This window comes from Pangasianodon hypophthalmus, chromosome 18 (assembly GCF_027358585.1).
Source record: "Pangasianodon hypophthalmus isolate fPanHyp1 chromosome 18, fPanHyp1.pri, whole genome shotgun sequence".
Lineage (NCBI taxonomy): Eukaryota > Metazoa > Chordata > Actinopteri > Siluriformes > Pangasiidae > Pangasianodon > Pangasianodon hypophthalmus.
The window spans coordinates 6,088,692-6,102,155 of NC_069727.1; the positions used below are offsets into that span (position 1 = coordinate 6,088,692).

The 13,464-nt window shown below is 40.8% G+C and overlaps 1 protein-coding gene across 2 annotated transcripts; it reads right to left on the bottom strand.

Annotated features, from left to right (window-relative positions):
• Positions 1–2,090: 2,090 nt before the first annotated feature.
• On the bottom strand, positions 2,091–13,426 carry kics2 (KICSTOR subunit 2). Of its 2 annotated transcripts, none has more exons than XM_026922658.3 (4): positions 13,277–13,426; positions 12,032–12,299; positions 9,661–9,949; positions 2,091–4,005 (listed from the first exon to the last, which is right to left on the bottom strand). In XM_026922658.3, exons 1-4 carry the CDS (start codon positions 13,337–13,339, stop codon positions 3,186–3,188), a joined length of 1,440 nt encoding a protein of 479 aa, XP_026778459.1. In that variant the 5' UTR covers positions 13,340–13,426; the 3' UTR covers positions 2,091–3,185. The 2 variants fall into 2 exon arrangements, with proteins under 2 accessions (XP_026778459.1, XP_026778460.1); XM_026922659.3 differs by lacking the exon at positions 13,277–13,426 and adding an exon at positions 12,531–12,665.
• Between the last annotated feature and the right edge of the window lie 38 nt (positions 13,427–13,464).

Genomic DNA, 13,464 nt, shown 5'->3' on the forward strand with positions numbered 1-13,464 from the left:
AAAAGGAGGAATTATACGGCTTAAATTACAAAATGCATTCCTGAATTCCTAAACATTGCACAGATGATTACTGACTGCCTAAAAGCTTGTAGAATGTTGAGTAAACAAGGTTTTCGCTCTTGCTTTAAAGGCAAAGTCTTTATAGTAAAGTCTGGCCATTCGGTGGCCATCTTGACAACACATACACCAGATGTCTGTCTGTGTGTGTGTATGTGTATGTGTGTGTAGTTTTAGGGGGAGGATACAGTGGCTTAGTGGCCTTATACCTCTGGGGTTTGGGTTTGAATCTCACCTCTGCCCTGTGTGTGTGTAGAGGTTTGTATTTTCTCCCTGTGCTTCAGGGGTTTCCTCTGGGTACTCTGTTTTTCTCCCCAATCCAAAGACATGTCTGATTAGCATTTCCAAATTGCTATGAGTGTGTATGATTGTGCCCTGTCATGGGTTGGCACCCTGTCCAGGGTGTCCCCCACCTTGTGCCCCAAGTCCCCTAGGATAAGCTCCAGGCTCCCCCATGACCCCATGTAGAATAAGTGGTATGAAAAATGGATGGATGTGGCTTTTGGCTTAAATAACACACAAAAAAATGTTTCCCTGCTTCTGTGCATGTGCGTTTCTTCACTACAAACACAGCAAAGCGTGATCATCAGTGTAAGAATCTGATAGGCCAGGTATTTTACGCTAATGTCTTTACCGACAAGGTGATTGGCTCTTTTTTTATTAAGGGGTGGGACTTGTTGAGCATGACACACTCCTTTGTTTATTTTTCGACTAATGGCCTGTCTCTACTCAAGTCGTCCCTGATCACAGCCATCTGCTCCAACACACCTGTTTTAAATTCTTACCTAATTACCAAGTCCTCATCATTGAGTTGAATCAAGTGTCACATAAGAGCATGCAAAACACAAATATTTTAAGTAGCAGAGGCACACTAACAATAATAACCCGTGTTCTTTTTACCCCATGTGTTAAAATGCAAAAGTTCAGTTTCACTTCAAAATGCTATTTCAGGTGGTATGATTCTAGGGCTGTGATCCACAGCTGTCAGATTCAAGACAAGCAGTCCAAAGCCAGGACTAGCTGAGATTAAGGCCAAATCTTAAGGTGGTTGAGGCCAAGTCAAGGTCTAGTCCAAATCAAAGCAAAAACTGAGTCAAGATCGAGTCTGAAAACCATCAGATCTTTTTCGAGACCAGGTCCTCAATTACTTGGCTTAAACTGCATTGTACTGATGATTAGGCTGCTTTCTAGAAGAAGGAATTACTTCTTGTCATTTTGTGCATGTGAAAAGAAAAGACAGCACAAACATTATTTTTACAAACTCAAGTCCAAGGCTATATTTAGCGAGAACAATGTCCAAGACCAAGAAAAGTCCAATACTTTAATACATAAAACAGCTCAAGACCAGCCTCTATCTGATACAAACTCAAACTATTAACATTCAAATTCAGATTTTTACATTTAAATTGAAATTTTGCCATGAGTACAGTATTATGATAAATATCTTGCTTACCCATGTAGATCATGTTTGTGTCTATTGTTGTAATATTGTTGTGTGAGAACATATAAGTAAGAGTTTCACTGCATATTACACTGTACTGCACATGGATGTGAAACCTGAACGAGGTGTGGTAGAACTTAAATGTTCATCTGAAATGTTTGGGCAATAGTATTATAGCTGTGAGGGAAGATCAATTTGTGCAAATTTGTGTCATTTGTGCTTCCCCTAAAAAGTCTAAAATGTTTGATTGTAATTTACTTCATACTAGCAGATGGCTAGAGCATCTTGTGAATTGTGTGAGGCTTGAAATATTTTGCTACATTACACTTTAAGGGTTCATTCAGAACAAAATGAGACTGCACCTTTAATATACACTCATTGGCTGTTCCACCAGGTAAACCCACAGTATAGGTCATTTATACGTACAATTACTGAGTGTAGCCCTGTTTCTCCTGTTTCTTCCTTCTCCCCTTCCATTAGGGCTCCCTGAGCTCAGTATGCTGATTTGACCACTGACTGTACTTAGGTTATATATGCAAGAGGTTTAGGTTTCATTAGAAAAGGCTTTAGAAAGGGACAAATAACAACATGATGGTTTAACATTCCAGTTTAATAACAGATCAAGTGTCGACTCATACAGATGAGAGAAAAAAAAAAGTTCAGTTTGCATTCCTGTAAAATGTTATATTATTCACATTATTTAATTCACATAAAAATAATTTAAAGCCACAAAATAGTCAAGAATAACAGCAAATGCAGATGATTACTCATAACACTGAACAATTCACATTAAGGTGCAATCAGCAGTTTGGCAGAAACTAGCTAAAGCTGGGCGTTTTGAAGCTCAAACTTCAAACCAAGAAAGTCATTGTGTTCGCGCCAAAGCCATGCTTTCGAGGCTAGAACAACTTTCTGAACCGACGGCCAAGTAGAAGCACTTCTTTGTGCTGATTGGTTGGATGTTGGTGGTCCACGTCATTCCTTTTCTTTTCCCCCCCATTTTCCAGAGACTAGCGTTTCTCTTCTAATCAGATATTTCACGGAAGCTGCAGGAATGTGAGGAGAACTTCACCAAAGATGTCCAAAAGTATTCTGACTTAATCAACACCACCTTTAAAGCTATTATTTATTTATTTATTTCTGAGCACATGAACAGTGAAATCATTCGAGTGCAAACTGTAAAGACGTCACTCCTTTATAAACTCCCACGATGAATCTGTTCAATTACGTCCATGTTGCTAACTGTTTAAATGATATCTAAACTTTATTTTAGTCAATAATTACAGTACAAAAAATAGGAAATTATAAAATCAAATGATCAGCTGTTAAAATATTATGCACTGCATATTAAAATAATGTGAATTGTAATAGGTTTCATAGCAGCAGGAGTGAAATTCAATTGCTAAAAAAAATACTAAAAAAAAAACAAACAAAAAAAAAAAACATCTGTGGTCTGATTGGTCACAATAGTTCACAATATCAAATGAAAATGACTGCCTACTGGACCTCTGGTGTTTCTTCGAGATTAAAATAAAGATTATAATATTAAAAGTTTCAGCAGCATGATGCCTCAAATAGACCCTGTTTAATCAGATGGATGAGATGTTCTTCTAAATTAACTGAAAGCCAAAGTTTATATAGCTAACGTTAATGAATGCTAGATGTGAAGTAGGTCACATGATCATGTTCAGCCTTTGGAGCCTGGCTTGAGTGTGCTGAAGGGTTTGGAGTTCCTCAGTGAGCCAGAAATCTCATGCAGAAAGCCCACGATGTGCGAGTCCTTCTCCGCCTTCTTGCCATCAAAGATCACAACAAGCGTGAAGTGAGGCTCGGGTCTCGTCATGAAGTACGTACTCTGGACCTTGTCGTCGTAAAAGTACGTAACCTTGTCGAGTGTGTTGAGTTCGTTGGCGCGGTCGCTCATGATCATGATGACGTTGGGCCAGTGGTTTAACGGCCGCTCGCCGCCCGGAACAGACACCACGGCAGGGAACTGGTCCACGCCTTTGGGAGCCTCTCGGTACGAGTGTGGATGGTGGTAGCCGTGGCCCTGGAAGCTCTCCATGCCACGGTTGTCAAACACCAATGAAACGTTGGTGGCGTCATGCTTGCGCACGAAGGCTGAGATCTTTCCAAAATAATCAGGTGAAGTGCGAGCCGTCAGCGCCTTCATCTCAGAGGGCGGTGCTTGCCGACTCAGCGCTTCATGGAAATAAAAGCTGAACTTGGCCAAAAGCGCTCCCTGCAGGCGCTGTAACCATGAATACAAGTGCGGAGGCTGCACAGCCTTCTGGGATTGGCCGCCGAACAGGTGCTTGCGGGTCTCGCGCTGGCGCTCGAACACGTGAGCCCATGCCTGCAGTTTGGCGTGAGCTCCGTGCAAGTTGAGCAGCGAGGGCAGGAAGTGCCACTCTGAGATCTGAGCCTGGCAGCGTAGCAGCTGCGCCAAAACGTCCACCTCCACCTGGAAGCCACTCTCCAGATGACTCAGGATGGGATGATGGAACCTGCATCAAAAAGAAACAAAATGGCCGTCACGGACCGCACAAAATGGATGGATACAGTGACAGATACAGTGAACCGTGACACAGCATTGAGAAAAGAATAACTGAGGAAACAGATGGAACAAAATGTGAAAGACCATGAAAATCCACTTGGCACCCCCTGAGATCTCTGAAACATGTCAATGTGTGCGTGTGTGTTCAAGACATTATGCCAGTACGCTTCTCCAGGCTCATTAGTGTTGGAGACCGGAGTCATGAATATGGCACGGCTGCTTTTAGCTCATTACATCACCTCTGTATTCAGAGCCAGCATGCGAATTCTTCACCCCTGACTGAACATTAATTACACGTCTTAGCAGGCAGCGAAAGCGCGAGAGAGAGAGAGAGAGAAAGAAAAAAAGAGCGAGAGACAGAGAGAAGAAGAAAGTGAGAGAAACTAAAATAAATGGGGTCCATAAAAGAAAAAGGGTGAAGAAAGGGAGTATACAGACAGAGAAAGAAGAGAATGGATTCCAGTTTTTAATCAGAGGCTGACTGAAATCAGTTGGGTAATAAAATCAACCAGAATTAAGACTGGCCTTTAAAGACATGCTGATAAAGCACCAATAACACAACGGCACATGCTACACAACTGGTGGCCTGTGGTCTGGAGGTTTATAAAAATAAATAAATAAATAAATAAAAATAAAAAGACACATGGGCAAAACTTTGCACACTAAGAAATTTTGTTTCGACTGCGTTAAGGCTGTTTGCAGGTGTTTTGCGTTAATTGTTGCGTAAATGTCAGCTGAAGGAATGCACCATTTTACGCTGATGTGTAGCAGTCAAATGCACAACCATCGCACCGCAACAGGACAATATAAGCTACTAGCACTTCTTATTTACTGTAATTCTTTTTTCTTTTAGTGGTAAACATGTCTCTGGTTCGTTTCATTGCAGTAGAGCATGTCTACTCACATCCAAAGTTCTGCGTAAGAACTTTCTAGATTTCAATTTCATTCAGTACTTATTTTTAAAGGAAATATATATGTATATATTCCAAAAAATATATACTATGATGTATATTCAGCATCTGTCAACGACAGGATGAAAATCTTAAAAGGTGCAGTAGATAAGATTAGGTCTCCATAAGTAGGTGGATTTGACATTGAATAAATGATGAAAAAATGAATGATTTTTTTTTTCTCCTTATCCCTGACACCTAGTATTAATGCCACAACTAGTATTAATGCCTAGCAGAATTTGTACACTCCGTGTCAATATGGATGACAATTTTCATACCAGTCACTGGGACATTTCTTTATTTCTTTTTGCAGTTGAGTAAGATGGTCCACTCGCTCCATCCTTCAAGGTCATGGTCATCTAACCAGGCTTTAATCTCATTCTGACCCAGACGGATGTCAAACAGCTGACGAGCACAGGGCCTGTAAAGGAGCACTCGCTGTCTGATTAATTGATCAGATAACGGTGTAGAGATCCAATCTCTCTCTCTCTCTCTCTCTCTCTCTCTCTCTCTCTCTCTAATGATTACTCACAACCTGGCATTGTTCCTCTCCATCTCTCTCTCTCTCTCTCTCTCTCTCTCCATTGCTGCATCTCCTTAACAGAGTGCAGAGTTCACCTTGAGCAGAGATCTCTTCGTCATCCGTCACACACACACACACACACACACACACACACACACACACACACACACACACACACACACACACACACACACACACACACACACACACACAGCTGCACTGCTACGCTCCTGCCTCATGAATAATCCCGTTAGGCTGACTGGATTTTTGTGCATTTTTAGTCTTAGGTTTTAAATTTGGGTTTTGTAAATAATTAAAAGCAATCGCTCAAATTCTGGCTAACAGACCAAATAGAGAAAAATCCCAACTGTAACATGCAGCATCTTCGTCTGTACTGTATATAGAGCCTTATAAATTGGTTCTAGTCATTTACACATCATTAAGTAAGGAATAAATTGGAATTAAGTAAGGAATAAATTGGAATTAAGTAAGGAATAAATTGGAATTAAGTAAGGAATAAATCATTCGGGGATGTGCTGTTGCAGGAAAGTAATCAATGAGGAGATGGTGTGATGCAGCCTGATGTGAAGTGGCGTTACTCTTACCACGCTAAAGTTCATTATTTTGAAGTCTTTCACTCGTCTTATACCACAGCGATTTGCCAATTATTACAATTGTTAATTTATTTACAAAAATTATTTACTTTTTAATCCATTTAATTACTTTTAATTTTATAGTCCACAAGACAAGTTAGTTCAGTTATCTCCAAGTGCCACTTATGTTACTGAGAGACAAGAAAAGCACAAAGTGCTCCATCCTGAAGACTCTCCCATGGCACAAAACTGTTAAAGCTGACACTGACACTGGAGACTCCTTCCATAAAAGGTTAAACATCTCCTTACAGAAAGCTTCCCATCACACACAAGCGATAATACATTTTTTTCTTTGTTATAAATATCCCATTTTTAAAAAGCCATTTAGTATTACGTGACACATTCTCCATACAAGGCTCTGTGTAAGTTGTTGCTATGGAAACTATAACGTATTAGAACAAACGCATTGATAGAAACCTGTGATTTGTGATCTATCAGCACTGCTGTTATAGAAAATGAACCAACATCTTCTGAACGTTAAGAAATGAGGATTTAACAGCGCCAGGGTATGACGGAAATGAAAGCTGATGGACCATGTTACATTTCTATATATTTAAGGACAGCTTTTTTAATGTCAAATAGTATTTTATAGAGTACATAAACTGCAGAGAGAGAGAGAGAGAGAGAGCGAGAGAGAGAGAGAGTGAGTGAGAGAGAGCTCATGATTAAAAACTGCACTGAGTTGTAAGTGGAAGGAAAACTGCAGTGAAGAGAGATCGGACAGTCTGGACCAAGCCAGAAGACACACACACACACACACACAGAGACACACACACACAGAGACACACACACACAGAGACACACACACACAGAGACACACACACACACAGAGACACACACACACACAGAGACACACACACACACAGAGACACACACACACACAGAGACACACACACACACAGAGACACACACACACAGAGACACACACACAGATCGTGAGTTCCTTGCAGTGACTGCCAGGAAAACACTGCAGCTACGTCTCAAATGGCACATGTTGTGTACTTTTAGTGCAGGTGCTGGGGAATTAGGAAGTGCACTATTAATACCTGACTCGGGTACTAGAACTGCACTCGTCAGTGTGTGGAAGCAGGGTGTCAGACTCAGGTCCTGGTGGAATCTTCTGGCACACCAGTTCAGCCCATGAAGTCTTGCTAATAGCACATGAGTTGAGTCTGAAGTGTTAAATGAGGTAGAGCTATAAACGCTAAAGTGCTGTGGACTTCCGGGACTTCAGTCTGGCAGCCCTGACGTAGCAGAAAGGGGCGGAGCCATCAGAGGATTCTGGAGTAGCTCTGTGTATGAGGAGACGTTACAACTTGTAATTCCTCGCCTACAAAACTACAGAAAAAAACTACAGAAAACACCCCCTCAACGTGACATTTGGGGTGTTTTCTCCTCAATGCGTCAACTCGGGGTAGTCTTCTCAACTATCAGTTCTTTCCCCGTTTAGGGAGTGACGTTAAATCAACATGGCCGCACACGCTGTGAACAGGGTGAAGTCTCTACTTTTAGAAGAGTTTAAAGCAGTACTTGCTTAAATCTATAACAGTGACCATACTAATCACCGTTTTGAGAAGCTAATCATCAACATTAGAGTCATCAGTAATGGCTAAGCTACTGTTGTGGCTAAGCTACTTGCTATTGTGTGCTGTTTTTGCTGTGCTGCAATTTCAGTCCAACATGTTGCATGAATGTTTGAAGTTCACTACAGCAGAACAGTAACAATAGCCACTCAGGCCTGTAACTCTAAAAGTGCACTTAATGTAGCTTTTTATGAGCTTTACGTGCTCTAACAGAGCAAACAAAAGTCACGCTTTCGTGGAGGCATCCATTGTTTTCTTCCAGTTCACATGTCGATCGTGCTGAGGCGGGTCATGACATTATTATCCTGCGTTCATGGTGCCTTGTAAGTGGTAATTTGCAGGTTGTAATGACAATTTTCCACCTCTGGACATTTGATGTGGTCGTTTTTACAGGTTGTAGGCGGGGAATTAACAGGGAAGTTGCAACTTCACCTTGAATGTGGCATTACAACTTGCAAATTGCCCCTTACAAGGCACCATGAATGCAGCATTAATATACAGACAGAGTACGTGTTTAATCCTCAACATTAGAGTTATCACTAATGATAGCCGGCTAGCTTGTTGCTAGTGGGAAATGACGTTTTTACATCTTACAAGTTACCACTTACAAGGCACCACGAAAGCAGTGTACAACAGCAGGGATGGAGCTACACTGCAGATGTAAATTAAACTGAAGATGATTATTCACAAGATTTTGGGTGGACATTGTGGGCTTGGGGTTTGCAGGCTGTTTGTTGACTTGTTATCATGGCATTATTTGTCACTTCCATTTCAGGCAAAATGTTAACGCTTGATTTGATTGATTACAGCCTATTATCAAGCTCTATTATATAATCAAGTGGATTGTTTTCATGTAATATTTAGTACAGTAATGTGGTTTGGGACTGGGGTATTACATTAGGGAAGGGGTTCAAAACCAGGGGTTCGTGAGACCTCAATGACAGGTTAAATTTCATCAATACATATTTTTACAAGTAAAAAATGAAATGAATTAAAAATCATTAATAGTGTAGCATTTTAGTGAAACCTCATAAGTAAAAGTCCATAGAAGAAGATTATTGACTTATTCACAGGTCATGTTATAAGACATGAATATTTCTTATTTGGATTTATGTGCATGGACAATAACAAGGCCAAACCCCTTTCCCAAGCGTGTGGTATGTTTGAAGCAGCACTCTAATGAAAGTACAAAGCCAGCTTTTTTTAAAAATACATTTGGAAGCAAAACATGAAAACCTGGACATAAAACCAAACAAGGCAAAGTTTACGAAGATAAAAACAGCAACAGAAGCAGTAAACAAGTTAAACAAACGTATTCAGCAGGCAAAAGATCCACTTAACATCATCCGGCTTAGCATCTCCAGGGGTACTTGAGGCAAATAATTGAGGTAGAAGGGCTAAAAAAAAAAAAAAGGTTGCAAACCACTGGATTAGAGTACTGGATTGTCATGTATGGAATAATTAAAAATATATTTAAATAAAAAAAAATAAAAAAAAAGAGATTGGATTGAATTATAATAGGATCTCGAACTACTGAGATTTTCTCAGATCTATGCAAATGAGGTATGAGGTGAAATTAGGTAAAGCATCAAATCCAAACGACTGGCTTAAAAGATGCCTCAGATCAATTCTAACTACAAACTACAAGCGACACAGAATGCAGACAATCAAAAGCACGTACACACACCACTGTATTATTAGTACAACATTAGGCTTATGGACTACACAAGACAAGACATCAAATAGGATGAAATGCAAATTAAAGCCAATACGCTGAGAGGAATATCCATTAAAGGATATTTGTGGATAATACAAGCGGGACAATCAGGAGAGAGCTTGCGAGTAGCAACAGATACGGCGCCATGCTTTATCATGTGACTACATTGTTTCTCTCACCTGGAGCTGTATTTGTGCAGGATACTCTCCAGCGTGCTCACCAGCTCCTCGGAGTTGACCGTTTTCTGGCTCCCGAGGCAGTGCATCTTCTCGTAGAGGTCAGCGAGCTCCATCCTGGCCTGCGTGAAGTGGCACAGCTGCTCGGATAAATGCGACAGCAGCTCCTCCAGGTACGGCGTGGAGCTGGTCGGTGCCGGGCGTCCCATGGAGACCACCTTCTTCAGCTCGTTCTGCAGGGACGTGTAAATGGTCCTGATGGAATCCTTCCTGCTGAAGAACGACTGACCACCTGAAAAACACAAACGCAGCAGCACACTGTAGAGCTCCACGTTTGCTTCCGGTCAGGACTCATTACCAATCCAGCCCACACCATCCAGGTCAAATGTGCAGGAGCAATTTACTCGAGTGGAGAATGGGTCTGCACGGTGGCTCTCCAGCACCATCTGCTGTACAAGACAGCGAGAACTTTAAGCGCTTTGAAGAGAACTGTACTGAACGCAGTGAGATGGATGGTACGGGAAGGCAGGGAGTCGTACAGGAAGGGGAATTAATATACCTTTCCAATGATCAACATTCCTCTGATTACAGGTTTCCTCAGGGTTCTGTTATTGCTCCACTCCTCCTTATATTCTCTCTGATGTAAAAAGGCAGGACTAAACACTGCAACATAAGACTGAATAAAATGACAAATCTATGAAAAGAAGTGCTTGTCTAGATTTCCACAAATATCTATAGTAAGATTAAAGAAATCAGAATAGACCTTGGTTAGATTTTGCATGAGTCATCTGTCCCTACAATCTCCTGCCTCTACACAGCCTCTGGTTATTTTTTTTTATTATTACGTCATGGTAGAATGGTTGATTGCAGGACAAGAAGTACAGTATAATAATTTTTGTCACTTTCACGTCCCCTCACCTCGGAGTTGCTCGCCGTGCTCGTGAGAGTGACCACAACAGAGAGAGTTACCACCTCTGGATGTGCAGCCTCAAATAGATATGGCTCACTCCTGGGACAAAATATTTCTCTTGTTCCTTCATCTCAACCTCCTGCATGAGCAAGATTTCACCTATCTGCGCCTCGTCAAATGCCGGTGGAGCTGTGTGAGGAGAGTAATCCTCCACACTCAAGTGGACTCTAGTGCCTCCATGTTGTTTTTGGAACACCCACCTTTCATAACTAAACCAATCAAATCTAGGTGAATGAAGCCTAAGTCCCGCCCATGGAAATTTGACATTTTCCTCATAGAAGTGTCACATTGCAGAAAAAATCCTCATTTATTATGTTATATAGACATGCATTGATATTTTCTTTTATTATTATTATTTAAAATGATTATTATATTATAAGGAGGCACGGTAGCGTTGCCCCTCACAGCTCCAGGGTTCCAGGTTTGATCATGAGCTCGGGTTACTGTCTGTTTCACATGTCCTCCCCGTGTCTGTACGGGTTTCCTCTGGGTTCCCCCCGACAAAATTCTCCCTAGCTGCCTAGCTGTAAAAGTGTGTGTGTTTTTACTATTATTACATATAGTAGATTTCTACACATCACTTCTATATGATGTGTTAGTATCTGTATACTGTCTTTGAGTACTCTGAGAAAGGCACTTAAAAATAAAATTCTCTTATTCCGCCTGTTTTGTAAAGTAAAGAACTTCTTATAACACAATGATTATGGCTTTGGGCTACTGATCAGGGCTAAGTTTCCCCAAAAGCATCACAAAGTTAAGATGATCTTAATCTGAAGAGTGAGTGTTCAACATGATGGTCGCTCTACCATGTAGCCATGATCTTTGTGCTGAGATGCTTTTGTGAAACCTTTGACCAGAGGGTTGCGAGTTCAAATCCCGGCATCACTCCACATCCCTCGGCATGCTGCCACTGGCGGGTTCCTTAGCACTCAACTAATTCCCTTAACACTGGATAAAAGAATCAGCCAAATGAGCAAACGTAATCCTAATGTTCCATTTACATTCACAGCATTTGACAGACGCCCTTATCCAGAGCAACTTACGTTTATCTTTATTTATTAACTGAGCAGTTGAGGGTTAAGGGCCTTACTCAGGGGCCCAGCAGTGGCAGCTTGGTGATGCTGGGATTTGAACTCACGACCTTCTGAGCAGACATCCAATGTCTTAACCACTGAGCTACCACTGCCCCAAGTAGATGATTAGTAGCTAAAGTGTGTGTGTGTGTGTGTGTGTGTGTGTGTAAGAGAGAGAGAGAGAGAGAGAGAGAGAGAGAGAGAAGGGAAACACTCAAATGTGCAGAACCTGTGCAGTAATGGAATAAAGGTAACAAGCTGAAACATTAGATATTCGGCATCATGACTGGTGCACCTCAGCCAGGACACCATCCCCACCCCGTGTTAGTACCTAGTTTTTGCCCGAGGAAGGTCATGTTGTGGTAGGCCTTCTCCGCGGCCGCCAGGTGCGCCAGAGCAGCGAGCAGAGAGCTCCAGATGGCCGCGGCGCTCCTGCTGCTCTGCTCCTTCTCTTTCTCCACGTAGTCTTTAGCTCGGTCAAACCAGAACATGCCGAGCTGCGTGAAGAAGCTCTCCAGCACGGCTCTCTCTCTGGGAACCGGCCGCAGCTCGTCTTCACGCAAAGCCTCGCCCATGATGGCTGAAGATTCAGGATTAAACTGCAAAGCGAATTCACAGAGCCGCGACACTTACACTTCAGTACACACACTGGAGCAGCTGACAGCAGCTGATTTAGCTAGTTAGCTAACCTAGCCGTACAATTTACACCGCACCTCACGTCAAACACACATTAATAACGAATAAAACTGTATTAATAATACATGTCTGCTGACTAAAGCTGGTATTTCTTCAAACAATCATTTCGAGTAGTGCCAAAAATATATACATACATATAAATAAATGCAAAAAGACCCTAGAACACCGCCATGACAGCTTTCAGTAACAACACTACGGCAAGTCAGAAGGGACAAAAAGTACAAAAATACAGAACGCGCATGCCTACGTCACTTCACCAATCAGAATCGAGTATTCAGCAAGGACTCAAACAAATAATTCTAAAAATACTAATTACAACACAGTACTGATTTCTTTTGAAAAAAAAAAAATCTTTTCTTATATTTTTCTTTTTTTCGCAATTTTCAAAAGAAATTTGTCTTTGGCCCTCACATTTTATATATATATATATATATATATATATATATATATATATATATATATATATATATATATATATATATATATATATAACACACACACACACACACACACACAACTATATAAAACAACTGAACAGAAATACTACTACTACTACTACTAATAATAATAATAATAATAATAATAATACATACATACATACATACATACATGCCAGGTTCATTAATTTGTGATTTTTTAAAAAATTATATTAAAATTTACATTTCTATTGTAATGTTGAATCTTAATGACAATTTTGCCCTTTAGACCCTTAGATTTCTTTCTCCGAAAATGCATTTTTTCCCCTGTATATTTATATATCTCATCGTGCTATCATAATACTTACAAATGGTACTGATATTTTCTTACAATAAACAGTTTTGAGATACACAAACAATACATTTTTGCTTAATTTATGAAGTTATTAATTCACAAAGCATACTTTTCTGCAAGCAGCATCTCTCTCAAACACAGCCAGGGCGAAAACACTTCCATGGACCATCATGTTTCCGGTTAAATTACATATTATTATTTAAAGCTTCCTCTCACGCGCCGTATATATTTGCCTCCATGTTTCCATGGCACTAATTAGCTGCCGTAAACCGGTCCGCGTTCACGTTATTTTGCGAC